The sequence below is a fragment of the Nicotiana tabacum genome, chromosome 4, assembly GCF_000715075.1.
Source record: "Nicotiana tabacum cultivar K326 chromosome 4, ASM71507v2, whole genome shotgun sequence".
Lineage (NCBI taxonomy): Eukaryota > Viridiplantae > Streptophyta > Magnoliopsida > Solanales > Solanaceae > Nicotiana > Nicotiana tabacum.
The window spans coordinates 141,231,920-141,258,916 of record NC_134083.1 but is presented as its reverse complement, the minus strand read 5'-3'; the positions used below and the strand labels follow the sequence as shown (position 1 = coordinate 141,258,916).

Sequence of the window (26,997 nt, the reverse complement as noted above, 5' to 3'; positions counted from 1 at the left end):
GAATGCAGCAGAGGGCAGAAACTTCAGCTATTTCTTCTAAGTCCGAATTTGATCCGTTAACCATCCGAAACACCCGAGGCCCCCGGGACCTCAACCAAATGTACCAACAAGTCCTAAAACATCATACGAACTTAGTCGAGCCTTCAAATCACATCTAACAATATTAAAACATGAATCACACATAGATTCAAGCCTAATGAACTTTGAAATTTTTAATTTCTACAAATGACTCTGGAACCTATCAAATCACGTCCGATTTACCTCGAATTTTGCACACAAGTCATAAATGACATAACGAAGGTACTCAAATTTTTAGAACCGGATTTCGACCCCGATATCAAAAATTCAACCACTCGGTCAAACTTTCCAAAAATTAAACTTTCGGCATTTCAAGCCTAATTCACTACGAACTTCCAAATAAAATTCCGATCACGCTCCTAAGTCCAAAATCACCATACAGAGCTGTTGAAATCATCAAAATTCTATTATGGGGTCGTTTGTACATAATTCGGCAATCGATCACTATTTGAACTTAAACTTTTAATTTTTCATCAAAATTCCATATCTCGGGCTAGGGACCTCGGAATTTGATTCCGAGCATACGCCCAAGTCCCAATTTACGATACGGACCTATCGGAACTGTCAAAACACTGATCTGAGTCTGTTTGCTCAAAATGTTGACCAAAATCCCAAAGTTTATTTGGACATCTGCGCTTGCCAGACTCACTTCTGCGAGCTCGCACATGCGATAGAATTTCCGCAGGTGCGAATGCAGCAGAGGGCAAAAACTTCAGCTATTTCTTCTAAGTTCGAATTTGATCCGTAAACCATCCGAAACACCCGAGGCCCCTAGGACCTCAACCAAATGTACCAACAAGTCCTAAAACATCATACGAACTTAGTCGAGCCTTCAAATTATATCCAACAACACTAAAACACGAATCACACATAGATTCAAGCCTAATGAACTTTAAAATTTTTAATTTCTACAAATGACTCTGGAACCTATCAAATCACGTCCGATTTACCTCGAATTTTGTGCACAAGTCATAAATGACATAACGAAGGTACTCAAATTTTTAGAACCGGATTTCGACCCCGATATCAAAAAGTCAATCACTCGGTCAAACTTTCCAAAAATTAAACTTTCGGCATTTCAAGCCTAATTCACTACGAACTTTCAAATAAAATTTCGATCACGCTCCTAAGTCCAAAATCATAATACAGAGCTCTTGAAATCATCAAAATTCTATTATGGGGTCGTTTGCACATAATTCGACAGTCGGTCACTATTTGAACTTAAACTTTTAATTTTTTATCAAAATTCTATATCTCGGGTTAGGGACCTCGAAATTTGATTCTGAGCATACGCCCAAGTCCCAATTTACGATACGGACCTACCGGAACTGTCAAAATACTGATCCGAGTCTGTTTGCTCAAAATGTTGACCAAAGTCCCAAAGTTTATTTGCGCATCTGCGCTTGCCAGGCTAGATTAGCTTCTAGACTCTAGAGAAAGGTGTTAAATGGGTAACTATTGGATCCTTGTATGCCATTTAATCTAGCAAGGATATGTTTTTTTTGGGGGGGGGGAATATATTGCCAAACACATGTTTATTCCAAGTGGTTGCCCTACTTTTTAAGATCTTAGTAGCCTTATGGATGTTATACTCAGGGGAGAAACTTTGTTGCACAATGGACAAAAATTTAGGGTGGTTACACCACATGGATTCAAACCTAAAAGGTTTTTTGTATCTAATGTGGTGGTTACTCGGGTTGTTGAAGAGTAAAGAGCAATGATCATAATGAGTCCTAGGAAGGTGGGTCACTGTGGTTTCAGGGAAACGTTATATCTAAATATTAGTAGCAAGGCATCTATCAAGTCTTTCCAGGATCAGGTCTTGCCTCCTAGTATATCTTTTATTGGTCCAGGTGTATTTAGAGCCTTTGAATTCTAGGTCCACTAGCTTACATTGATTGAGACACTACCAGAATCCATTACTCCTATTGAAATTTAAGGAATTACCACCTAACTTATCTCTAGCTTTCAGAATTTCATTAAAGTCACCCCCAACTAGCCAGTTTCCCCTATATACAGAAGCTAAGTCTTCTAGGAGCTCCCAAAAGTCCAGTCCTATCAGCTAAGCAGTTACTAGCATAAATAGCAGATAATAGCCATTTTAAGGAAGATGGAATTACCTGCACCATGGCATGGATCCCTTGAGGTGAGGTGGACACATTTTTCAGCTTCAGCAAGTCCTCCTTCCACATTAGCACAATACCACCAAATTGGCCAATAGAGGGAGTTTGGAATTGAGCATCAAACTGGAGCTCAGCAGTGAGGTGCTTGTGGTCTGCCATCCTAGTTTCAAGAAGGACCAACAGTGCAGGATTGTTAAAAGGGCCTTCCTCTTGGTTCCAATTCCCCTTGGCCACAGGGGTTGGCTTCATCACACCCAACATGGGTTTTAAGGATATTGTTGAGTTCCCTAAGCCTTGAGATAAGGGCACTCAGAGATCTATTGAGCATCTTGTTAGCTTTCTGGGGCATAGAGCAATAAACATTTCTCCCAATGGCTCTTTGAACTCTATTTTCATTGGTTCTTGCATAAGGAATGCTTTTGTTTTTAGGCGCCTAACTTTTCTATGAGATTTTCCAGATCCACATTGGATTCTCTGAGGTAACTCAGTGTGTTGTTGAGTCCCCTTCTCAGATAGTTGATGGGGGATAGTGGACAAGAGGATGGGGAGGGGGAGTACTGGAACTATTGGTGGCCACAAGGTGTAGTTGGGTGATGGGGTTGGAGTCTCTAGGTTCATTAGAGGAAATAAAAGCATAGACTAGCACATGTGGGCCATTAGGTTGTTGATCTCCTTCATGGACAATGGTTGCTTTGTCCTCATGTATTATGCCTGAATCATGGTGGACATCTACAACTGGTGTCCAAAGTTTGACAGGCCCTGATGGAGTAGTTGTATGGCTAGTCTCACTAAGCATCGAGGGTCCTGGACTGTGATTTCCATGGGGACTGACCCCACCATCAATTGAAATTTTTGATTGGTCCCCTGCAATGCTAGTTCCAGCCATGAATCTGGCGTGTGTTCCGGTGGTAGTGAGGTGGATGGGAGTGTTAGTGGGGAGGTAATTAGGGTTTTGGTGTTTGAGCTTGAGTTCTCTATTACTGAACTCAGCCTCGTGGAATCTCTAGGAGAGGGGCTGGGAAGAATGAATCATATTATTGGGACTGTGGTTATAAGCCATGTCTGATTCGTTGGGAGGTGTGTTTGGAGATCTTGCTTGAGCAGTCAATCTTGGAGGATTGACAAGCAAGGTCTTCTCACTGGTAACTACAGGAGATTGACGTGAAGTAAGTACTCGATTATCTGTATAGTAGGTGACACAGTCGGAGGAGAGAGAGGGGAGGAGTGGGTTGTGCGTGTGAGTGGAGCGAGATTGATGTTTCCTTGGGGTGGGTTGTCCCACTAACAAATGCGATTGGGCTGTCAGAGTATCTCTTTGAGAGACTGGGGTATTTTTATTTTGTGTAATAATACCTGATTTAGGGGATACAGATAGAAGTCCACTTAAGGTATCTTCTTCCCTCTCATTGGTATCAAACTTATGAGTGTGGGTGTTAGATATTATGCCCAAATAGGCATCTTTTATTGGCGTGTTAGGTAGGTGCCTTTTATGGCCAGATAGTTTGACGTGTGATGGGTCACGTAGGCTACTCGTGGCCAATTGTTGATTTAGGCTAATTTGCTTCTGGGCCACAGAAGCCCTTAGGGAGGTATCTAGCCATTTTTGTTGAAGAGATCGCCCACTTTGGGCCAACTGACTCCCTGGGTCATTTTCAACGCGGCCCAAATTTGTGGAGCCCATGGAAGGCCTGTGATTTAGGGCAAGGAATGTACCTAACGCCGGATTGAATCGCTTTACTTGCGTTTGGGTAACCTCCGCCAGTGTTCCCTTCTAATGCCGTTGTAGATGCTTGTTTTCCCTAAAAGGGGCAGTTGTCCATTGACCATCTCCTTTCTGCAATGCTTCTTCTCTGGTGGTGGGGGGTTATTTGTGTAGGGATCTGGTTGTGGGTTTTGGTCTAAGGGTTTAGCGTTGAACGAACAAAACCTAATTGTATGCTTAATCCTCTCACAGGCCTTGCAAAGGATCCCCTCCCCCTCATACAATATAGGCTGGGTGTGGGTACCTCTAGTAACTGTAGTGGTAACTAGGATCTCCAATGGTACTTGAATACAGATCCTTGTGTACCTTCCCCTTAGGGTGGAGGAGGTACATGTGTCGATCTTTAAAAGTTTTCCGATTCTGTTGCTGACTTGTTCAAGAATGGCCTTATCGTAGAATTCTCTCGGCAATTGCGGTAGCCTGATCCACACAGCTATTATGGCTATCTTAGATTATACTAGGACGAGATTTGGTTCCTATCGGCAAACCGATAAGAAATATTGCGCTACAAACTATGGACCATCTGTTAAGATTCATGCTCTCTTCGGGATTGAATTTGACCCAAATCAATGAGGGTAAGGGGTTCTATTAGTTTTGTGCCAGCTTTGCTCGCAACACTTGGTGTGGAATTTTCCTCCCAAATACTTTGATAATTAGGGATTTTTTTCAAGGTTGGTAGAGTCTGGTTTTGTCTTCATTCGTCAGCGGGATCGAGATGTTCCAGGCATTTAGTTCAAATAAGGGGACGAAGGGTGATTGGTGTGGTAGTTGGTACATGGTAGGGCTGTTCAAAATCGAACCGAAACCGTTAACCGAATCGAACCGATGGCTTATTGGTATCGGATTATCGGAGTAATGTATGGTGAATAGATTGAGATTTTATAATTAACGGCTTAACGGCTTGGGGGCGGATTACTCAATTTTCTTATCGGGTAAACCGTTAACCCGTTAAGAATTTTTATATTTACACTTTTACCCCAATGTATGTAAAGTACTATTGAAAGTAATTTGTTGAATTGTCTGCTGGTTTTATCCGCAATAGCTGGATTGTCTGGTTTTATGTCCTTTTTTGCATGCATCTAATAAATTAAAGTCTGATTTTCTGGATTTTTGGTTTTACAATCTGGATTTCTTGTGAAGAACGAATGTTACTAAAAGTTTGATTGATTCATACATGTATGGGTAGTCTTGAATATGAACTAGATTGGAACTTGGAAGAAGACTCTTCAATTCAAAAATACTGCTAGATCTTAGATGGTATTAAAATTTTAGTATTGATTTGAAACCGTTTAGTATTGATGGAATGATTTTTCAAAAAAATTCTATTTGATTTAGCCGATAAACCGCCAGATAATCGTTAATCTGATACGAATCCGCCCGTTGTCTTATTGGATGACTAGCGAATTACTGTATTTAAAATCCGATAATCGATAAGTCAAACCGTTAAGCATAATTATCCGCCCGATAAGCACCCCTAGTACATGTTAGATGAAAATTGGTTTGCATCTAGGAGGATTTCCTTGAAGGAATTCTTTTGGGGCATATCCTCCTCCATATACCCTAGGTAGGGGGCATGGGAAATATAAGGGGTTCCGGTGGGGTTTGAAGTGCCGGAAGTGGGCCTGTGGGCATTTTGGGTTATGTTGGGTTAGTGGAAGTTAGAGAGAGGGTAGTCTTTTTTTCTCTCGGCCAAGTTTCTGACTAATGCAAAGGACCGAACTCTACCCCTAGGTAAAAAAGTTATTTACACATTTTAAACGCTTTTATTCTCCGAAAGCTACTTCATTCCTAGGTCGTTCTCAGAAACTTGGAAAGTACAAAAATCTATTATTTTGTCGTCATTTCTTTTCAGTACCTTCAACTCAACCATCTTTTGGAATTTCAAGAACATATGGGGCCCGAAGTGCAATTAACAAAACAACAAAGGAGTACCTTCACAAAACTACCTATATGTATATATATAGATTGGATTACGCATATTCCATCCAACTATTTTTCAATTTACCTTCTTCCTCCAATTTTTCAATTTAGGGTTTCTACTGAATCCCCAAAACATCAAACCCTAAAAATCCATACAATTTCAAAGCAAAATCAATCCAGATATGAAGGGGCACAATCCGATTGAGGTGGCGAAGACGGTATTGGAGGTAGCCGACGTGGCATGGTCAGCAGTGGAACACTGTCACCACCATACCCATAATCGCTCCGAAACGACGCCGTATGATGTGTCTGAACAAGATGACGAATTAAAATCGTTGAGGTCTGAAAACGAGCGGCTGAAACGGTTGCTTCAACAAAATCTTGTGCTTCTTCAGAGCATGTCACAATCTCCTTTATTACTTCAAGATTGCCCCCCTGATGTATGTTTCCTTTTATTCCTCTTCCCTTTTCTCCCTATAGCTAAAAAAATTGATTTTTCTAATATTTTTTTTAAATATGTTGTGTAGCTTCATGATCGTCTGTTAGCTGCTGTGGAGTCAGGAAGCTTTTTGAAACAGCTGGAATCACTCAATCGAAATTCCGTTGATGGGGATGGCTGTCAATTTCCTTTCAAGGAGCCTACTGGTTCGTGTTGTTCTGTGTCCTTTGATATTTAGTTTTTGTCAGTTATAGTTGTAATATTTGCCCCAAGAGTGTGGTCTATATGGTCAATGATGTGGATGTAAACCTTGGAGACTTTGGTTCAAATCCCCGACAAAAAACTAGGTGATATTTAACCATCTACCTAAACTTTGGTGGGCAGAGTTACTCTGCTACCTGTGTTGGTGGGAGGTAGCAGGTACCCAGCGGAATAGTCGAGTACGCACAGGCTGAACCGGACAATTTCGCTTTATAAAAAAATAGTTGTAGTAATATTTGTTGACTCTCGTATATTAAAAGAGATTAGTCGTGGAGTAGGACGTAGGATTGAGTGAGATTGGATGAATCCCAGAATATATTCATTCGTTGGAGGTGGGTCGAGTCATAGGGATTTAACTAATTCGTTTTCTGAAGTTCTCTTAATCTTTATATGTCTTGCCCCCTTTGTTAATAAAGGACATCTACTTAATGCAGAAAAGTAAGATGTGCTGGAAGTCTAAAGGTTTACCAAAGTTGAGTAGTTGGTTGATATGAGTATTATGGAAATTGGTGTTTCCCTCTCATAATGTATTCCATTTTCAAAAGAGTGTTTTTCTTGACATCTTACTCTTAATAAGTTGTTAGATTCTGTTACCTTACCTTATAAAAAAATAAAAAAAAATCGAAAACATATATATATTGTTAGGTTCTGATTTACCCGAAACAAAATGTTGTTAGGTTCTGACGTGGAGACTGCAGAACTTCTGGTAAACATGAGCCTTGAAGGCCCAAGTTGGTGGGTTTGGGTGACTGAGGAAATGGTCCCCAGCAATTTTGAAGAAAGAAGTGGAATAGATAATGAAAATTACGTGATTGTTAGTGAGGAATATGTTGTAGATGCAGTTGCCAACTTTATGGCTAAATGCATAGTATCCAATTCGAAGGCTCAGGTACCAAGGCAATTTATATATTTATGCTTGTTTGTCATATTTCAATTAGGGAAAATAGCAATTTTAGTCCCTGGATTATTGTTTTATGTTATTTGATGAAGCACATTTAACCTTCAATTTAAACAATTGTGTGATTTTAATCCCATCATTGATTGTAAAATAACAGACGTTAGATAGCTCCATTCTGGTCTTTGCTTCTCTGGTATATTAGCTTTCTTTCCACACGGACCACCCCTCTATCTTCGATGTAGATGTGTTGGATGGTGTTTCACGCTAGTGATTATAAGGGGAAGCAAGATGTTGAAACTAGTGGGAAGGAATTTCAGGTTTTATATTCCCCACTCGTACAACTCTAAATTGATGGATAATGTTGAAGAGCACTGCTTTTGGGTAGTCAAAGGTAATGCAGCCATAGAAGAACTTTGTTGAACCACAGAAACCCTTCGAATTGATTGGCTAGGTGCTAACTTTGATATCCGGCAGAATTCCTGATGATCCTCCTAGAATGGATCAGATTTCACCATTGCTACCAACCGTTATCACAACTTCCCTTTATTACACCCTCATCGCACTCCTGTCATCCACCTTCCTCGTTATTACGTCTCTTCACTTGCATGTTAGGCTTTGGTGTGGTTGCTATTGGTGAACCCTTTTTGCAGAACAACTACTTTGTATAGCTGATGTGGACTCCCAAAATATGTAAATAATTTGGTAATAGACTTCAATCAAGAACAAGCTAGTGCAGAAGTAGTTGAATGTGCATGGGTGTAAAGAAATGCTGGGTATATGTGCCTAAATACCAATTAGGAAAATCAAAGTCGGAGCTATATAACTATCCTTTATCTTCCATCAATGATTTGATTAAAATTGCACATTTGTTAACTAAAATTTAAATGTGCTTCATCAAATAACACAGGGATTGAAACAACAATAACTCAATAACTCATGGACTAAAAGTATACTTCCCTTTCAATTATGTTGGGATCATGTCATTCTTTTCACTGTTTCTGTGTATTGCAATTGCAGAAGATGTCTCCTGAAGAACTGCAAAAGAGTAAGTTGCTGTTTGTTCTCTCCTATTCTTTCTTCGTTCTTTTAACATAAAACATCCAGAGTCAGGCGTAAAATTCGATGATTAGGTGATAAAGATTTTCATTACAATGGCTTCTACATTTTCTTCTTCATACTTTTTCTCTTTTGGATAATGGATTTACATGTATAGGCATGGACATGTTTTAAGATGGGGAGCCTTCTCAAGATTTAATGCTGGATCTAACCAAATGCTTGTTAGGAATAAATATTTAAGTGATAGGTTACTTCTGATAGTCTTCCTTTAGATAATGTTTGGCCATCCATTTTCATTTTTTTTTGGTGATTATGTGGTGTACAATAGCTCCAGATCTATGGGATTTATGCTGTCTTGTTAGAGAATTACATTCAAATGTTCGAGAGGGAGCGGAGAAAATGCACCTTTTTGGTTAAGTGCTAGAATTAGAAATAGATTTGATGAGAGAAGATTCATTGGTTGAGTGATTGTTAGAGACTGGTTGATTGATTGATTGTTAGAGGAGATTGATTGGTTGATTGGGTTACTTAATTGATCATTCCTTCTTATTTTCCATAGTGTGTTTATGATCTTTACTTGAGCATCATCTTATTATGTGGTCTTCAACTTGACTTACAGCCTTGACAAAAGCATTAGAAGGCACAGGTAAAGTAGAAAAATTGTTCAACATTTGGCATGCAGCACAAACGTTCTACGTCCTTTCCACCTGGGGACTTGCTCTAGTGGGGTGAGTACTCATTTATTATTTTTTGCTTCCCTGTGTTTCTAATCTTACATACTACAACAAAAAACCCTAAATGAGTTGGGGCGGACTCACTGACCATGTTTTCCATTCTAGTTCTTCATATTTCTGGTCTTGCATGTTTTAGAAATTTTTGTATTTGGACTGGAACATCGTCGACTTCCACATAACTTCAATTGAAATATGTGAATGTGATCTGTGAAATTTCTTGGATATTTTAGGTCCTTGTGTAAAAATACAGAACTTTTGGTTGAATTTTGTAATCTGTTATTTAGCTTTCACCCCGGAAACAGCCTCTCTTCCCCCTCTGGGGTAGGGGTAAGGTCTGCGTACACTCTACCCTCCCCAGACCCCACTGGTGGGATTTTACTGGCTTGTTGTTGTTGTTATTTAGCTTTCACAGTTGAGGCTTCAAATTCTAGACCAATTTGTAAACATGATCAGACTATATCTTTTGAGAGATAATTTAGTGCAGATTTTGTTCTTTTGATCTCCGTACATCCAATGCATCTGACTTTGCCATACATGAACTATACTTTGAAGGGATTGACATTTTTGTTAGGACATAAAAGGTGCAGTGAGTAAACCTGTTGTTTCTGCAGGTTGTACAAGAGCCGATCTGTTGTTAGACTTGCTGCCAAAGGGGTTCACAATACAAGCAAAATGGTTCTAAAGGCTCTTTGAAGACGTTTTTTCTGTGTGCTTTCAACAGAATTGGTTGTGAATAAAGCGTGTAAATAATAGTAACTTCTTGTACAGTCTTGTAAATCAAATCAACCTTATTCGTCTTCCAATTTATTTCTGTGCTGGAATATTGTATATAGTGTGCAATTTGAAATCGTCTTACTTTATTGAGTCGACCTTCTGTCGTACTTGGTTACAATTGGATGATTTGAATGGCTGGTGACTTAGATATGTTTTGTAGTTTGATCTTTCCAATTAGATTTAAAAAAATCAGTTTAAATAAAGAGGTAAAAATTTCTTATTCGTGTTTTGGCAATACATGTTGCTATTAATTAACTAAAAATAAATTTTTACAAGAAGCAGACCTGCATCAATTGATGTTTATCCCTATGTTAGAATACAAATACAATTGAAATCTCCTATCAGAAATGTTCCCTATATCCCTCCACATGTTCCTTGTGAGTGCTTGGTCACTGATATCATACACCATTGTGGTGCTGAATTTACCTTATATATCTCTATATATGTTCCACTTCACAATGTACTAGCTGATCAGTGGCTTGAACTATATTTATTTGAAATACCATAGGTTTTCACAACACCCAAATTGTTACCTACCCTTTGCTTCATATCAATTTCTGGCTTCAATATGGTATTTTTGATGATGCTGCACGGTGCTTATTTTGTAATTTATCTTATCTGCTAGTTTAGGCAATATTTTTTTTGATACCAAGTTGATGATGTTTTACTGAATTTTTCATTTTTATGCAAAACATTTTGTCATCATTTTGGCACATGAATTAGCATCAACCAAGATGAAAATACATGAAATATTTTGGAGCATTACATGAAACCAATTTAATTTGAAATGAGCAATCATTAGAAGCTAACTTATAAAATCTTAAATAAATCACTTTCATATTTTCAAGTCCATGTGTTTGGATACTGGTAGTTCTTCATAGTTGCAAGATATATTTGATGATTTTAAAATATATTACTAGTTACTAAAATAAATACATTGTAGTTCGTCATAGTTATATTACTAGTCTGTTACATTAAATAATTACTTAATGCTGCTCTTCCTTGTTAACAAAAGAAAAAGAAGAAAATTTACAATTTAGCTATAATCAGTTCCTTCTTATGAACCCAACCTCCTTTCTTTTTTGCTCTAAATATAACCTTATTCCGACAATGCAAACAGATGTAAAATAATAAGTACGGTAATACTTTACAATACTTAAAAAGTTTATTTTGAGATTCTACCAAACTAATTATTTCAATTTCATTTTTGAAGTAACAATTTCAAACACTTCTATTTTATCAAACTATAAATATGATTAATTTCTGCGACAGCTAAAACAAAAATTTGCATGGCATGTCCTCCAAATGGACTGGTCTTGGCGGAATATCCCTTTTGACTGGTCTTAGCAAAATATACTCACTTTTAACTTGAACACCATAGTTTTTCAACTTTTAAAGTTTGAAATTCTTGTTTCGTACTGGAAAATAGAAGTTAATCCTTTGGATGTTGATAATTTGTGCTTAAATTTCCGGTTCAAGTGCAAAATTTGGTGATTTACTGTAGAAATCTCAAACCTCCATCAATGGACCTTAGAAAGTATTGAAGAAGACAAAGTAAATCTTTTTGGTTTGGTGTTATTTGACTAAATTGATGATTGTGGATTGTTTGTGTTGGTATCTGGAAGCTTTATTTCAAATTGGAAAAATGGCCAAATATACCTCTGTACTTTCAAAAATTATTTAAATATACCCTTCGTTATACTATGAGTCCCAAATATATCCTTGCCGCTATACTTTGGGTTTAAATATACCCCTCATTTAAACGGAATGACACGTGTCATCGTCCTATTGGCCAATTCTAAATATCTCCTAATTAATTAATAAGACGCATGCCCATTACCCAATAGGACGATGACACATGTCACTCCGTTTAAATGAGGGGTATATTTAAACCCAAAGTATAGCGACAAGGGTATATTTGGACTCATAGTATAACAAAGTATATATTTAAATAATTTTTGAAAGTACATGGGTATATTTGACCCTTTTCCCTTTCAAAATTGAGATTTATTAGATCAGTTTTGGAGTTCTTTGATCGAAATTGAAGTTACAAATTCAAAAAATACTATATTAGAACAACCTAGAAAAAGTATACTAATCGGGTAGATTTCGATGAACAACTTAACAGATAGGTAGAGATAATATAGATCAACTCTACCAATACGGTAGAGAAATCTTGAAGAGCAAAAATATGACAATCGAGTAGACTTTGATGATCAATCTAGTCCGGTAGAGAAACTCCTAAAAAGATGTGTGCGGATCCGAAAGCTATTTTTAAAGAAATTTTACATCATATAGCAAAGGTATACATCCTATTTATTATAAGCCAAAATTATTTTAAAATATTATTTTCTATAGCTACCTTTTATATTTTATAGCAAAATAGATATTTATGGTATATACTACCATTGAGGCATGAAATACGCTATTTTACGTTTTTCCTCTCTCTTTCTTTAATTAATAGTACAAGATTCTCTCTAAGATTTTTTCTTCTTTCTCTCTCTCTCTTCCTTCTATCTCTTCGAGCAACTCAAGCCTTAGTATTGATGACCGACAAGAAAAAAGAATCTCTCTCTTCGATTCTCTCTCAGATTTTTCTTATTTCTCTCTCTCTCTCTCTCTCTCTCTCTCTCTCTCTCTCTCTCTCTCTCTCTCTCTCTCTCTCTCTCTCTTCCTCTCTCTCTCTTCCAGCAACTCAAGCCCTAGTATTGATGGCCGACGAGAAAGAAGAATCTCTCTCTCTTCGAGCAACTCAAGATACACGCCCTAGTATTGATGGCTGACAAGATATTTGAATAGAGTAGAAGGCAGCCAGGAAATAGAAAAAAGTGAATTTTTCGAATAGAAAGGAGCAATCTGATGAACTTTTATCATAAATTTGTTGTACGGATCCGACGAACTTTCTTCTCTTCTTGGGCGGAAAACACCATCTCTGACGAACTTTCTTCTCTTCTTTGCTATTTAGTCACATACAATGATACAAATACATTGTATTCTATACAAATTCACTCAAACACATTGTATTTTTATATAAATGAATTTTTTTTTGCATCTATTTATGTATTTCAAAGATCTGTATTTTTTTAATACAGTTGAATACACCTATATTCATGCATACTGTACATACAATATGCATGAATACATGATATAAACATTGAAATACACTGAATACAAACATTAAAATAGAACAGAATATAAACAGTGAATACATTTAATTTTAAAATATAGTGAAATGCAGTAAAATACACTGAATACAAATATAAATATAATGAATACAAACAATGAAATATACTTAATACAGCAGTAATAACATGTATTATGAATAAATAAAATACTGTTAATACAAATATATTTGAATACACTGAATATAAAATAGCGAATACAGTAAATACAAACATTGAATCTAATGAATACAACAATAAAAAAATATTGAAATACACTAAATATAAAAGTTAAATACAACTAAAAAATTATTCTAATTAATTGGGTTGATAACGAGGCATGTTAGAATTGGTTTTGTTGTGTTATATTTGGAGTGTATCACGCTAATTGATATTATTTTCATTATTAGACAGTTGGATATACCTATTTTTAAGGTGATTGCCGTTATTGTATTCTTGAATACATGGCGCGAATACATGCGCGTACAGTTGGATTGCCCAGATTTTAAGCGCTTTTGCTACTGTATTCATGAATACAACAACACGAATACAACGAATACACTACCGTAACAACTGAATAGTAGCTATAGGAAGTAATTGTGTATATGATAGCTATAGTAAATTAATAGCCACTAAACAATAGTAATTTCTGAAAGTTTCTCATTTTTTAAGTATCACCTACATTCAGCTAAGACCTGCCCCTTGAGGGGCTATTCCTGTCAATCTCTCCAGCTAAAACAATAATTGGGCCGGCCTAATTAAAGTGGAAGGTGGACAGGACTCTAAGTTTGTTTCGGGCCTGGGCCCCCAATATATTTTAACTTTCTCTTCTTCGGCCGAGAGACTCCGGCGAAATCAATTTGTAAGTTCTCCGCTTCTCCCATCTCTCTCTCTCTCTCTCTCTCTCTCTCTCTCTCTCTCTCATGAAACAAAAATATCAAGGTTTTATGGGCAGTGCATAAATTTTACCTTTTTGTTTGGTATTCCAATGGTCCTTTATCGGCGAAGTATGAATTTATGATTTGGGTAACTTTTTCATTTGCTCTCATTTTACTGTATATTCTTATTACCAGTTTCATTTATAATTTGGTAATATTTTTTTTTTGAACTAATGTTTAACTTTGAATCAGTCTAATCATAATGCTGGTTGTTAACCGAAAGTAGAATTTTGCAGTTTTTAGGCGGCGCAAAAGATCCAAAGTGGGAGATATAGTCGGGAGCAAAACGGAATGGCTTCTCTGTTCAAGGTAATATGAACGCCTAGTGTTCTTTGGCTTTTCACATGTGCTGTATACATGGGATGTTTGTTCAATAAGCAATTTGTCCATTGATTTAATGTTTTTATGTTGTATCTTTCTCTGCGTTTTCGTGGATTGTACTAATTCTGGTCGGTGGGGGTGGGGTTGGGGGGTTGGGGGAGGGTTTAGCGGGCTATGAGCTGCTCCCACCCGTGAAAAGAATAACCTCTGAAGGAGCATTTAAAAGACATGTTATAACTATCTGCACTAGTTACTAATGCTTTAATCCTTGTATAGCTTCTCATCCAAAGGAGGTAACACCTTTTTTCTTCTTAGACTTTCTCTGTTATAGAGGGCGGTTTGGGAAGGGTGCAGTGAGAATCAAACACACCTTTTGCATGGATACTTTGACGAGTAACGCGTGATAAACCTTGGTGTTATGAGGAGCTAACATCTCAGTCTGTCAGTCATGGTTTCCTGATTTAACTCGAAAGTTTGTAGTTTAGGAAGCAAGATACATCTATGCCTTTCTTTATTTTAGTATAATGTTAGCTAAGTGCAGCAGAGTAGTCAAAAGTGAAAAGTGCAAAAACTCCAAAGTCTGTTGGAGATTTAAGCGCAAAGAGCAATTAAAGAGTTTAAAAAAAAACCCGAAATGTATTGCAAAAGCATGTAACTATAAACACAAATAATAATAATTTGGACAAAAGAATGGAAAACTGTAATTAAGCTCTATATATGATGTTCTTCCCTTAAAGACAAAGCCCATTGGTGAAGGTGCACATGATTAACACCTTGACGCCTACACTAAAGCGCCAATTAAGTGAGTACAACCTGGGCTTCACTGAGCTTCAGGGCTTAGGCGTGCTTTAAGCGAGCCTTTAGGCTTTAACAACACTGAAGTGCAGTTTCCTGCATATCCAATGGCATTTCATAAATTTTTAACATAGAGAGATTGTGGTGTCCGAGGTGTCCTATGTCCTTTCTTAATCTAGGTTTTATTTGCTTTTATCTTTTAATATTTTATCTTTTTTCTTTTTCTTTTAGGATTTAGCCAAGATTTCAGCATATAGGGATAGAAGGTTTCCGGGAACACAAGAAGAATTTGAAGATGCTTTGCTGAAGTCGACAACTGTTTATGTGGGGAACATGTCCTTCTACACAACAGAGGAACAAGTGTATGAGCTGTTCTCTCGTGCTGGAGAGATTAAAAAGATAGTGATGGGATTGGATAAGAATTCCAAAACTCCTTGTGGGTTCTGCTTTGTAATGTATGGCCTGAACCTTGTTTCCAATCTCCAATTTCTTTCCTTTTGTGTTGCTAACTTTCGACTGTATAATTTCTTCTCCAATTACGGTATACCTGCTGCAGCTTTAATTATTTCCCTCTAGTTCTGTTTTGTCTTCTTGTTCAGAAAGGATATTGATATTATGTATTTGGCATTTGTTCACACCGCTTGGTAAATATGAGGACAAGAGCGGGTTGCTCTAGTGGTGAGCACCCTCCACTTCCAACCAAGAGGTTGTGAGTTCGAGTCACCCCAAGAGCAGGGTGGGGAGTTCTTGGAGGGAGGGAGCCGAGGGTCTATCGGAAACAGCCTCTCTACCCCAGGGTAGGGGTAAGGTCTGTGTACACACTACCCTCCCCAGACCCCACTAGACTAGTGGGATTATACTGGGTTGTTGTTGTTGTTGTTGTTGCTTGGTAAATATAAGAATCATGTTCTCCATCTCTACTCCTACAAGTATCAATCAACTCTTATTCGCTGTGTCTTAAGAATTAGATGACACGTTTTACAGTCCCGACTATTAATACAAGGAACTTATTAACTTAAGAAGTATTGTAAAGATTATTAGAGAGACTTATACCACAATCATTTGATTTGATTCTGTCAAATGTCCCCGAAGTCTAGGTAGGATAAAGCAGGGACTTCCAAAATTTGAAAGCATTTCCACTTCTTTCACGGATTCAACCCTAATGCAATTATCTATCGAATTCTCACATAATGATCAATGTTAAACTTTGTTATGGATTTTTTGGTTTTAAAGAGTCCTCGTAGAAAAGGAAGGGATATGCAGGAGTAAAGAATAGTGAGAGGAGAGGAAGGGGAGAATTTACTAGTATTACTTCTGCATCTATTTGGAGAAAATGAAAGGTGCGACTGTTATTCGACACTAATCGCCTGATATGTAGTTATTTTGTTCGTTATCTTGAAGGACCTTGTTGATATTAAAAAACGTTTAGTTAAATGGGGTCTCAGTTCTCCATGTTTCCTCTAATTTAACTGAAAAGGAAATCTCCCTCTTGGTAGAAAAGAAAAAGAAAATTTCCCTCCTATTTTTGTCTTAATCCTTTTTCTCCCTTTTTTCAAATCCGGGGTTGGTTTATCTTTGTCCTAGTCTAACAGGTCATATCAAAAAATCGGAATAGTTTGGCTGTGCTGTCTTTGATGCTATTTCATGTTACACTCAGTTTTCTTAATGATGGAAGACAAGTTCATTAATGGGGAAAGAGAGTCTCTAGCCTGAAAGTCAGAGAAAGATAAAATAGATTCCATACAATAATGAATCGACCAATGAACATTTCTCAACGTAAAAAATAGATCTCACTTCTTGCTTTAAAAGCCCTATGTACTATTTATGTATTTGCAACTTCCTGCCACACCATTTGTCCAGAAGCTACTATATGGTTCTTTGATGACTTTCCGAACATTTTTACCAATGTTTCACGAATACTTTTTATAGGTTGTGCCATTGTGGTGTTTGTTTAGGTTGTATTTCTTTGGGATTCCTGTATGGTAGGTAGTGGGTGGCTAAGTTGCTCCGACTCTTCACTTTCGGTGCCGGCCAATTCTTTCCTCACTTCAGGCATACATTGCAGGAATGGCATATGGTTATAAGGAAGATTATGGGTGATAGAATTAGGGAGTTAAGGAATATTCCGGGAGAATTTTGAAGAGTTGGGGCTGAATTCTGGCTTGGAATTGCTTGCATACCTCGGGCATAACAAGGATCACGCCTCATGTAGTTCTGGAGTGATGGTTTGGAGGAGGCAACGCTCGCAGAAATTGCCCAGTATCGTATTATGATGATACTACTAGACGGAAGATTTGGTACCCATGATAGCTCTGAATTGCAGCTTGACTTGAAAGATTTGAAGAATTATAGTTCCACTGATCGTATTTGAGTGAGTTCGGATCTTTGGCCCGCGTATGAGTTTGTTGTCCCTCATAGTGTTGTAGCTTGGTTTGCTGCTTATAAAAAGTTCCACGTCGTGATGTTTGTTCCTGTAAAAACAAAATATACAAATACCCATATATCGTAATGCAAATATGTCAAGATGCGGTGTAAATGATGCAGGAATGATGATGCAAGATTGCCGGCTAGTCGTTATTTGGGATTGGGACGACGTGATACTTGAATTTGACTCGACTATTAGCCAGGATGTGTACCGTTCCGCAGCTGTCAGTGCATTAAGTATTCTCACATTGAGAGTATCTTCGCACGATGGGAGTTGTTGACTTGTAATGTAGAATGTATCTCCGCGTGATGGGAGTAGTTCACTTGTAATGTTGAATGTATCTCCGCATGATGGGAGTAGTTGCAGTGAAATATGAAGTATCTCCGTACGATGGGAGTTTCTGGCTTGAAAAATATAATCATGCCTGTAAGTTGCATGAGCAAAATGTCAAAACATTCAAGATAAAATAAAGAAGTATGGAGCATGCCCAAGAGATACCCTTGACTGCAAAACTAAATTGCGGTCGTTGATCGGTAGAACGTTGGTGATGAGGTTTGCGACTATCTAATTGTAAACTCCGATGTGGCGGAGTGGCGATGCAGAATGCTCCCGTTGGTGAAGCGAACAATTTTGCTATATACAGTGCTTTGATTGGCAAAGCCGACGACTTGATTTGTACAGGGCGCTCCGACTGGTTGAGCTGACGGTTTGCTATATACATGGCTCCGGTTGGCGAGGCCAGCAGCTCGCTATATACAACATGCTCTGCTTGATTGAGCAGACGATTTTCTATATACATGGCTCCAGTTGGCAGGGCTAGCGATCCGCTATATACAACATGCTCCGCTTGGTTGAGCAGACGGTTCCGAAATTCCTGCAAAGGATTTGAGAGTTAGTTTTCAGCTATAGGAGGAAAAATTTAAATAATAAAGGGGAGATGATAGTTGTGAGAGAGTGGCAGATCCGTCATTGCCCCAGTGTGCTCCAGCGTTTCCTTGTATCCCGTCGATCCTGCATTCAAAGAAAAATTCTTAGCAGGGGGTATTGTCGACACAACGTGGGTGTGGGTGTGGGATCCGTACCGAATTTGGTCAACCGATTTTGGGTACTTTGACCAAAATTGACGGGGAAATTCGTGACAAATACAATGATTTTTGAAAACAAAACAAAAGCTAGGGTGTTATTGAAGAAAGCGGAATATCTTGTATATAAAAATTTCTATCCCAGTCCTTTTCGTTTTATCTCCTTCTTGGATTCACCTCTTGTTCAATATTTTCTCCTTCTCGGAATACCTTGTTAGTTTTTCCCAAATTGTCTCATAATTTAGACATATTTTTTAACTCTATTTTAAAATATTTGAATTATTTTTAGCTGAATCCCCCCATCCGTATCTGTATCTGGATCCGTATCAGATCTCAAATTTAGATCATGAAGGATCCGACCTCTAGATCCGCACCCGTATCGGACCCCACACCCGAGTTCGAGCAACTTAGGTGGGTGGTCAGTGATTTGTATTTGGGAAGTAATATTTGTTTCTTGCATTCTCCGTCTTGTTGCCCTGTTCCGAGCATGTCAAACTTTGCCACTTTTAGGTCTGTTTCTTTTGCTAGTAGAATTCGTATTGATGTACTCCCTTTCTGCCCATTTTAGTTGACTTGGGTTGACACTGGCAAAGTTTATTAACAAATGTTTGAACGACTCAAATAATATTTTGAACTGCAAAAAGGAGATAAATTGTTGAAATGATGTCAGATGAATAAGTAGTATATATCTATGCCGGGGTAAAAATTGCCATTAGGAAAGACCTGAATTTTGGAATGTGTACACGGAAATAGTAGATCAATGGAAATGGAATGGAAGGAGTGCATCACGAGCTTTTGTCTCTTTAGTGCTGTAACTGTTTTTGCAGTTATATGCAAACACCTATTTGCTCATTTCTTTTTGACAGCTGAAGTAAATTCTATTATAAACACCAAGATGGTATTAGGTGTGCATTGTAGTTTGTTACGTGTTACGTTTGCATTTATCTCCCGTTCAACCCTTTTCCCGTTCAAGGGAAAAAAGGCGAAGAACAAAAAATGAAGGCATGGGAATATCATTTGCGTTTGTAACAACTATAAAACTTTTTTCAGGTTCTACTCTAGGGACGACACTGAAGATTCTGTCAAATATATCAGTGGGACAATTCTTGATGATCGCCCTATTCGTGTGGATTTTGATTGGGGATTTCAAGAAGGTAGACAATGGGGCCGCGGTAGGAGTGGTGGACAGGTAATCTCCTCAGTGGTTTCATTCTTTTATCTTGAGATTCATGCCAGCATTTCATCTGACTTACATCTTTTTTCCCAGGTGCGCGACGAATATCGTACTGACTACGATCCAGATATCCTTCTCTTGAATTGATAAGCATGCGTTAACAATTTTCTTTCAATTCTTTTATCTATTTCTTTTCTATTTCAGGAAAAAAAATGTTTTGGTCCTATCATGGACAAAAATTGATGAACGTTGCAAATAAAAAGAGTATGGAACTATTAGGGCAAAGTTAGTCAAAGATACTTCATGTTATGCAGAAGGATGTCTAACTAAGTACTTTTAAGTAGTGAAGTTTCTGCAAATGCTTTCTACGATTGTCTGCAAATAAGCAGGCAAGTGTGTGTAAAAATCTGTTAAAACTTGGTATACTTTTGATTTTAAAAAAATGAAGAATCTGTTAAAACTTGGTATGCTTTCATCTTAAAAGATTTATGCCAATTAAGAAATAGGTTATAGCTTAATTTCTTACACGTTCTAATATTATGTATATATGTACTTGTTACAAACATTATTATGTAGATATGTGTGTAACTTGGCTATATGGCGAGTGTAACTAAAGTGGTACTTCACAAGGTAATATGTGTAATTGCGTAAATTATTCCTCTATACACAATGATGCTTGAGTTTTGGTTATTCTTTGTTGATGCTGCATGACAAGAGGGGATTGCTCTAGTGGTGAGCACTCTCCACTTCCAACCAAGAGGTTGTGAGTTCGAGTCACCCCAAGAGCAAGGTGGGGAATTCTTGGAGGGAGGGAGCCGAGGGTTTATCGGAAACAGCCTCTCTACCCCAGGGTAGGGGTAAGGTCTGCGTACACATTACCCTCCCCAGACCCCACTAGTGGGATTATACTGGGTGGTTGTTGTTGTTGTTGTTGTTTGTGGATGCTGCATCATAGGTTACTCAAGTGCCTCTTAGGAAGTATTTCTATAGTATTTGTTTCAGTAAGCACTTACCCTAGAAGTAGCTGTGGGGCATCAAAAGGCTGGCGCATCAGCATCCAGTTGTCCTTTTAGGTTCTGTCACCATCTACAAGAATCACAACCCTCTGGATCTAGTTAGTAAATAAGGTAGTGGATAAAACAAAAGCTTTTAACCTCTTGTGATCATAAGATTCTAGAGCAATGTCTCTCAAGGACTTATGGTGTGTTTGGTACGAAGGAAAACATTTTACGGAAAATGTTTTCCAATTTTTCCATGTTTAGTTGGCTTAATTGTTTTTTGTGTTTTTCGGCCAAACAACTAGAATTCCGCGCGATCCCATATTTTTGCTACATCCTTCCCCTGTGGTTGTAGGATAATCAACTTGATGAAAGACGTGGAAATTTCATCTTGTCGCCAATGGAATGATTGCAAAGTTTTAACAAGCTTTTGTTTGTTGTTTATGTTACAAGGAAATACCTCGAAGTAGATCTTCACTTATTCTTTTGTCATGAATTGTTTACGAGGAATCAGAACTTCTATGAGGTAGAGCAGTACACTTTTTAGAGCAAGTGACCATCCTTTTGTGGAGGTGAATATTGGCTCATAGATATGTTAATCAAGGATAGGAAAGATGGTTGATATTGTTTACTTGGTTTTCTAATATATGCGTTTTAAGAATTATGGTTTAGTTCAAAGAAAGACTTATGGTCTAACCCATGAATGTGCACAGAAATGCTATACTTTATGGTTAATCAATTAAGTAAGTTTTCATCACCTTATCTGTCGAATGGTTGAAACTCTTGCATGATAGTCCAAGCAACAGGGTTTAAAAAGTCATTCTTTCCTTTCTTTCTCCATTTATATTTAAGAATTTTGGATTGTCTTTTAATACCTTAACTAGTTATACGTCGAGGTGGTTATGGAAAATTGGTCCAAAAGGAATTGGAAGCACAAAGACAGCTAGTGGATTATGGCACAGGATCATTGGGCGCTTACCCACCAGTTATGCCGCCACCTCACTGTAAGTTTAAGGGCTCTTAACTTCGTCATCAGTTGTTTCTTTGATAATATTGACTCTTTCTTGCGTCTTAGCAAAGAACTTCATTCTCTCAAATTAATTTGATAATATGTGGAATGTGAAATGTAAAGAGTGCAATTATTTTTCATCATCTTTTTTTTTTGTCCCTAAAAATAGGAAATGTTAGTGCCTTTAATTGAAGGTTCAACTTGAAGCGCCTCTTAACTGTAGATTTAGATTTTACTACTCCAGGACTCGTGTGTGCTTTAATGCAGTAGAAAGCTTTTGATTTTAGCTGGGGGTACAACTGACTCCTATAAGTAAAGCTAGTGTTCATTAGTAGTTGGTTTGGATTGCCAGTGAAGTTCTTCTGAGTTGTTATTATCTGCTTGTGTCAATGTTGATTCCAGAACCTGTCTATTTGTTGCATGACACCTCACTAGTTTGAATATATGTGCGTTTTATTTAATGGGTTATATAACTAAGCTGTAGAGGAATTAGTACGACTAGAAGAATTGTATTAGTTTGAGCACTGGTTGAATGGCAACTTCTGGATGTTAACGATTTTGGTTTTGTTCCAGTTCTAAATTTTGAGCCAGCCGTATTCTTCTCTATATTTAAACTGTTCTTTTTCCAAATTAATGCTGTGTTTCATTAATCTATTGAAAATCAGATTTAATAAGGAAAAACTTGAGATTTCTCTAACAAGGAAAAATTGAAAGGACGAGATTGAAACAACCCCTTTAGGATTTCAAATTAAGCTTTAAATAGCTGATTCACTGGACCTTCAAGCTCAACTGAGTTTTTCTTGCACTTCCAATAACTTCACATCATCACAATTTATCTGTCATGTTCAAACTTTGTTATGCTTGGGTTTGCAATATGATATGATAATAAATATGGTACACCTATAGATCTTTTACTGTGTCTATGGCGATGACTGATGCAATTAAAACTGCAGATGGTAGACATGGTGGAAATCATGGTCATGGCGGTTCTTATCGGCAGGGTAGAGGTATGCTTTTCCAAGCTTTTGATTCAGTTCTAATGCTCTACAACATTGTATTTTCTGTCTACTGTTTCAGTATAGTAGATTTAACAAACAACTCTTATCTTATGAGGAAAACAGACTATCATCGCAAGCGACACAGGGAAGATGACCACCATCGGTCTGATTATCCAAAGAGGACTTATGACCGTGAATCTCGGAGAACCTCTGATCATGAATCCAGACCGGTATTTTCTTTTATACCTAAACTACATCTTTTATTGTTTTGGTCTTTTTCACCAGCATGTCCTGTTCCATCTTTTCATATGTACTCTGTGCTCGCCACCATCTAAACTGAAATAATGTAAAATTGGACAATGAAACAAAGTTTGTATGGGTATCAAAGGAGAAGGTTCCCTGATTTTAGCTTGTGATATAACGAATAAGAGGGTGAGCATCAAATCTTTTATCTCTGTTGTTTGTCCCCTCTTCGGTTTTAGTGATATTTGTTGTTGCAATGTGACGTTTTCTTTTGCTGCAGGAGAAGAATCCCCGTTTCCGTGAGAGTGGTGATTCTGATGAAGAGGAAGATGATGATAGGAAGCGGCGTACTTAGTTTTATTTCCAGATGTAGATTGCTAGGAGAAGAGTGTGTTACTTAAAAAGAGTTGTAAGACCTGCTCTCAGCAAGTTCCTTTGCAACTTGTGCTCACACAATTAAAATGCCAATTAACATGTTGTACGTCAGAAAGTATGTTAAAACGTATTCACTTAAGGAGTAATCGTTGCTTCTTCAACTCTCTTATTTTTACCTTCTTTTGTTTGTATTTCTGATGGTGTCGTTGATGAAGTTGATCCCTCAATGTACCCTAAAGTATCAATTTGTCTAGCTTTATTAAAAGCGATCAAATCCGTGCTCAACTTAAATAACCCTTTACTTTTGACCACACCCCCAAAAAAATGAAAAACGGGTATGTTATTTAATGTTGTTTTTATACTCTCTAGCTGACTGACGAGGGCGGAGAGATGTTAATCTTTTGCTATTAGTAAGCATTCCCCTAGTTTTGACCTAATGGGCTTTCTTTACATTGAGTTAATTAACCCGGCGGGTTCGCCTAGATGCTTAGTAAAGAACGAGCTGGTGGAAAGAGCCGGAGATCATGAAAAGCATTTTCACACAAGGAGGCAAGTGACTCGGATGATTTGCTTCTAATTCTTGTTGCCCGCTCGATTCCGAGTAATAAAGGGAGAGCTCGTAGAATCTCACTAATTGGAAGGAAAATGAGGGCTTCGATCCATTGTGATTAGAGACGAATCCAAAAAAATCCATTGTGATTAGAGACGAATCCAAAAAAAATAAGACGGTAACAATACTCTAGTTTGTAGTGTTTCAAATTACTCATAATATGGTAATTAAGATCTAATCGGGAAAACTTTCAAGTTTTAAGTTCTGATTTTTTTGATCGCAATCTTCTTTATGAGATACCCTCATGGAACAAACATAGAAGTCGCAGTACTGGGGTTTTATACTCAAAGATTTGTTGATTAGTAGGGTTTTTTATGCTCGCGAAGTTCTTTCGATGCTTCTCTCTCCTATTTAAGCCAACGTAAGACTATATGTCTATAGAATTGGAATTAACGAGAACACATGTGTATTTCCTGCAAAAATAACCAAGTAAGGCAACTAAAATATGTCTATTCTAATCGCGAATCTATTCTCCGATGCCCGAATTCAAGAACTTACTCTATTCAATCTTATATGCAATCTATAAAATCAAGCAAAACAATCAACCGTCAAACTACAATAGTCAATAACGACCCGTAACCCCAGAATAATCTAAATATTGTTTTTAAACATAAAAGCTATGAATACTAGATGGAAGATGTAAGATCGATGAATTCCGTGGTAAGTTCGTATTTCTTTGCCTTTTCTCTCCTCCAAAATTGACCAACCCCTCACTAATCACGTTTAGGGGTTATTTATAGGTTAGGGTCGGATTCCCCAAGTCCAAATCCAAGTAGAAATCGTTTAAAGCACGGATTGGGAAGGGACCAGGCCTCAAAGCTCGCGAGACCTGGTGTGAGGCGCACTGCAGAGTGGGCGACGCCCAGTGTAACGCCCAGTTGATCTCGCCCAGGACCAGACGTCGCCTGGTCTAGCGCCTAGTCCAATTTTTTGTCTTATCGTGCTCTTTTTGTGTATCTTTGACGTCCATGTGTACAACCTTCATGCATTTTCGTTCCTCAACAATCCTACACATACAAACGACACAATTAAGCTCAAACGTCACACATTTAATCATTAAAACATTGCAATGTAAGGTAAACAATACACTAAAAATATATATTTATAGCCAAACATCAATAGCAAAAAAGCTAATCTTATATGTGTAGTTTTCCCATGCTGATGACTTGAGAACCAGAGCAGATTCCATTTGCATCCAAATACGTGGGTTAAGTGGATATAAAGTCCAGCAAGAAACTTCTTTAGTCTTTTAAATGGTTTCTTCTGCACCAAACAACTGAAATCCGAGCTATCATAGAACAAGGATAAGGTACCTCATTTGCCATCCCAATGACAAACAACATCCAATATTAGCTAAAGTGACAATTACTGTTACTCTCTGATTAACTAGCTTTTGGATGCTTGCAACTTTCAAGCTCTGTAGTTTCTTTGGGATCCTCCTTTGCTTGATAGTAGACTTGCGAAACGACTCTTTGCATGAAAAAAATAACAATTCATAGCACAGTGTATACAGCTCAACATAGTATATACTCGTTGTATTTCAAATCTAGTATTCTGCTGGAAATGTGAATGTTCCTCTTGAGCTGCTATTTCAACAAATAACAACTCAATGGAGAACTTAAAGGCCCAAATCAGGTTTCAAAAGTCCCTTTCTTCTCTTCTCAATAGTTGATTCAATTCTCCATCCTTAAGCCACTCCCAACTCATTGATTCCACCACTTCCCTACAGAAGCATTACCAAGAAAAACTGACTAACTCCTTCAATTTCCTATTCTTGAGTTCTCTCAGTTCAATTTAGTGCACATGCATCATATTAAGGAACTGGTTTCGTGTTCAACAACTGTGGATTTTTTATAACTGGACAAACCTTCATTTTTCCCTCATCCCTTTTGGTTTGGGGACGACAAGTACTTCGTCTCGAGTAGGACTTGGGGATGAGATAAGGAGCAATAGAAAAGTGATTTGGTCATCGATAAGCCTCTCCTTATTCTTTCTATAGAACGGGGTTGTGGACCAACAATCCAGCACACATTACTTAGACGGGTTCTAGAAAGGCATATAGGAAGGAATGGACAAATTTAGAATGAAGAAATCAAATGTGAAAGAAAAGACAAAGAAATGAGAGAATATCAGCTCCTATTTCTTTGACCTGAGTTGAATCTTGTATATTTCAACCCCCTAGATTCAGAATTCACTTTTGAGCCGTTCAACAATTAACCTATTTAACCTTTCGAATATGTATTGCATATTCAAATTCGTTTGAAAGAGAGGGGAAAAAAGAGAGCGAGGAGACAGAATATAGATGGGGTATATTTCGCCAAACTAGATAAAGCTATTATTCTAATGTAGACTCTAAAAGAATATGAATGTTGATCCATATTAATTAATTAGAAATTAATTGGAGGGAAGAGATCCATGCAAATTAATCATGTGCCAGGAACAAGATTTGAACTGGTGACACGAGGATTTTCAATCCTCCGCTCTACCAACTGAGCTTTCCCGGCTATTCCTAATGTAGTATCCTCATTTTATTAGAGAACTGGTGTCTATGTTGCGTTAATAGAAACTCAACTGGCATTTTACTTCGCAATACAATACTTCATTAACTAAACTATATGAAATTAAAGAAAAACGAACTATATAATCATCGTATAATATTTTTGTTTCTCTTTTTTTTTTTATTTAGTATTATTACATTATTAATATGATATTTTATTAGCGTGTCACTTGGCTTAATATCAATATTCACTGTTCCTTTTAACTTAGCACAATTGTATTTCTTACTTCTCAAAAAAAGTATTTTTAAATTTTATTTTATTGTTT

The 26,997-nt window shown here is 37.5% G+C and overlaps 2 protein-coding genes across 4 annotated transcripts; both read left to right on the top strand.

Annotated features, from left to right (window-relative positions):
* Positions 1-5,940: 5,940 nt before the first annotated feature.
* LOC107785282 (uncharacterized) lies at positions 5,941-10,135 on the top strand. The gene is made up of 6 exons (XM_016606548.2): positions 5,941-6,323; positions 6,411-6,528; positions 7,261-7,472; positions 8,499-8,526; positions 9,157-9,265; positions 9,883-10,135. Exons 1-6 carry the CDS (start codon positions 6,066-6,068, stop codon positions 9,962-9,964), a joined length of 807 nt encoding a protein of 268 aa, XP_016462034.1. The 5' UTR covers positions 5,941-6,065; the 3' UTR covers positions 9,965-10,135.
* A 3,912-nt stretch (positions 10,136-14,047) lies between these two features.
* Positions 14,048-23,731, top strand: LOC107785283 (nuclear cap-binding protein subunit 2). Of its 3 annotated transcripts, none has more exons than XM_016606552.2 (9): positions 14,048-14,068; positions 14,381-14,453; positions 15,492-15,715; positions 19,818-19,956; positions 20,035-20,068; positions 21,830-21,943; positions 22,902-22,955; positions 23,070-23,176; positions 23,470-23,731. In XM_016606552.2, exons 2-9 carry the CDS (start codon positions 14,436-14,438, stop codon positions 23,542-23,544), a joined length of 765 nt encoding a protein of 254 aa, XP_016462038.1. In that variant the 5' UTR covers positions 14,048-14,068; positions 14,381-14,435; the 3' UTR covers positions 23,545-23,731. The 3 variants fall into 3 exon arrangements, with proteins under 3 accessions (XP_016462038.1, XP_016462035.1, XP_016462036.1); XM_016606549.2 differs by having other exon boundaries at positions 14,055-14,232; XM_016606550.2 differs by lacking the exon at positions 14,048-14,068 and adding an exon at positions 14,073-14,213.
* The last annotated feature ends 3,266 nt before the right edge of the window (positions 23,732-26,997 follow it).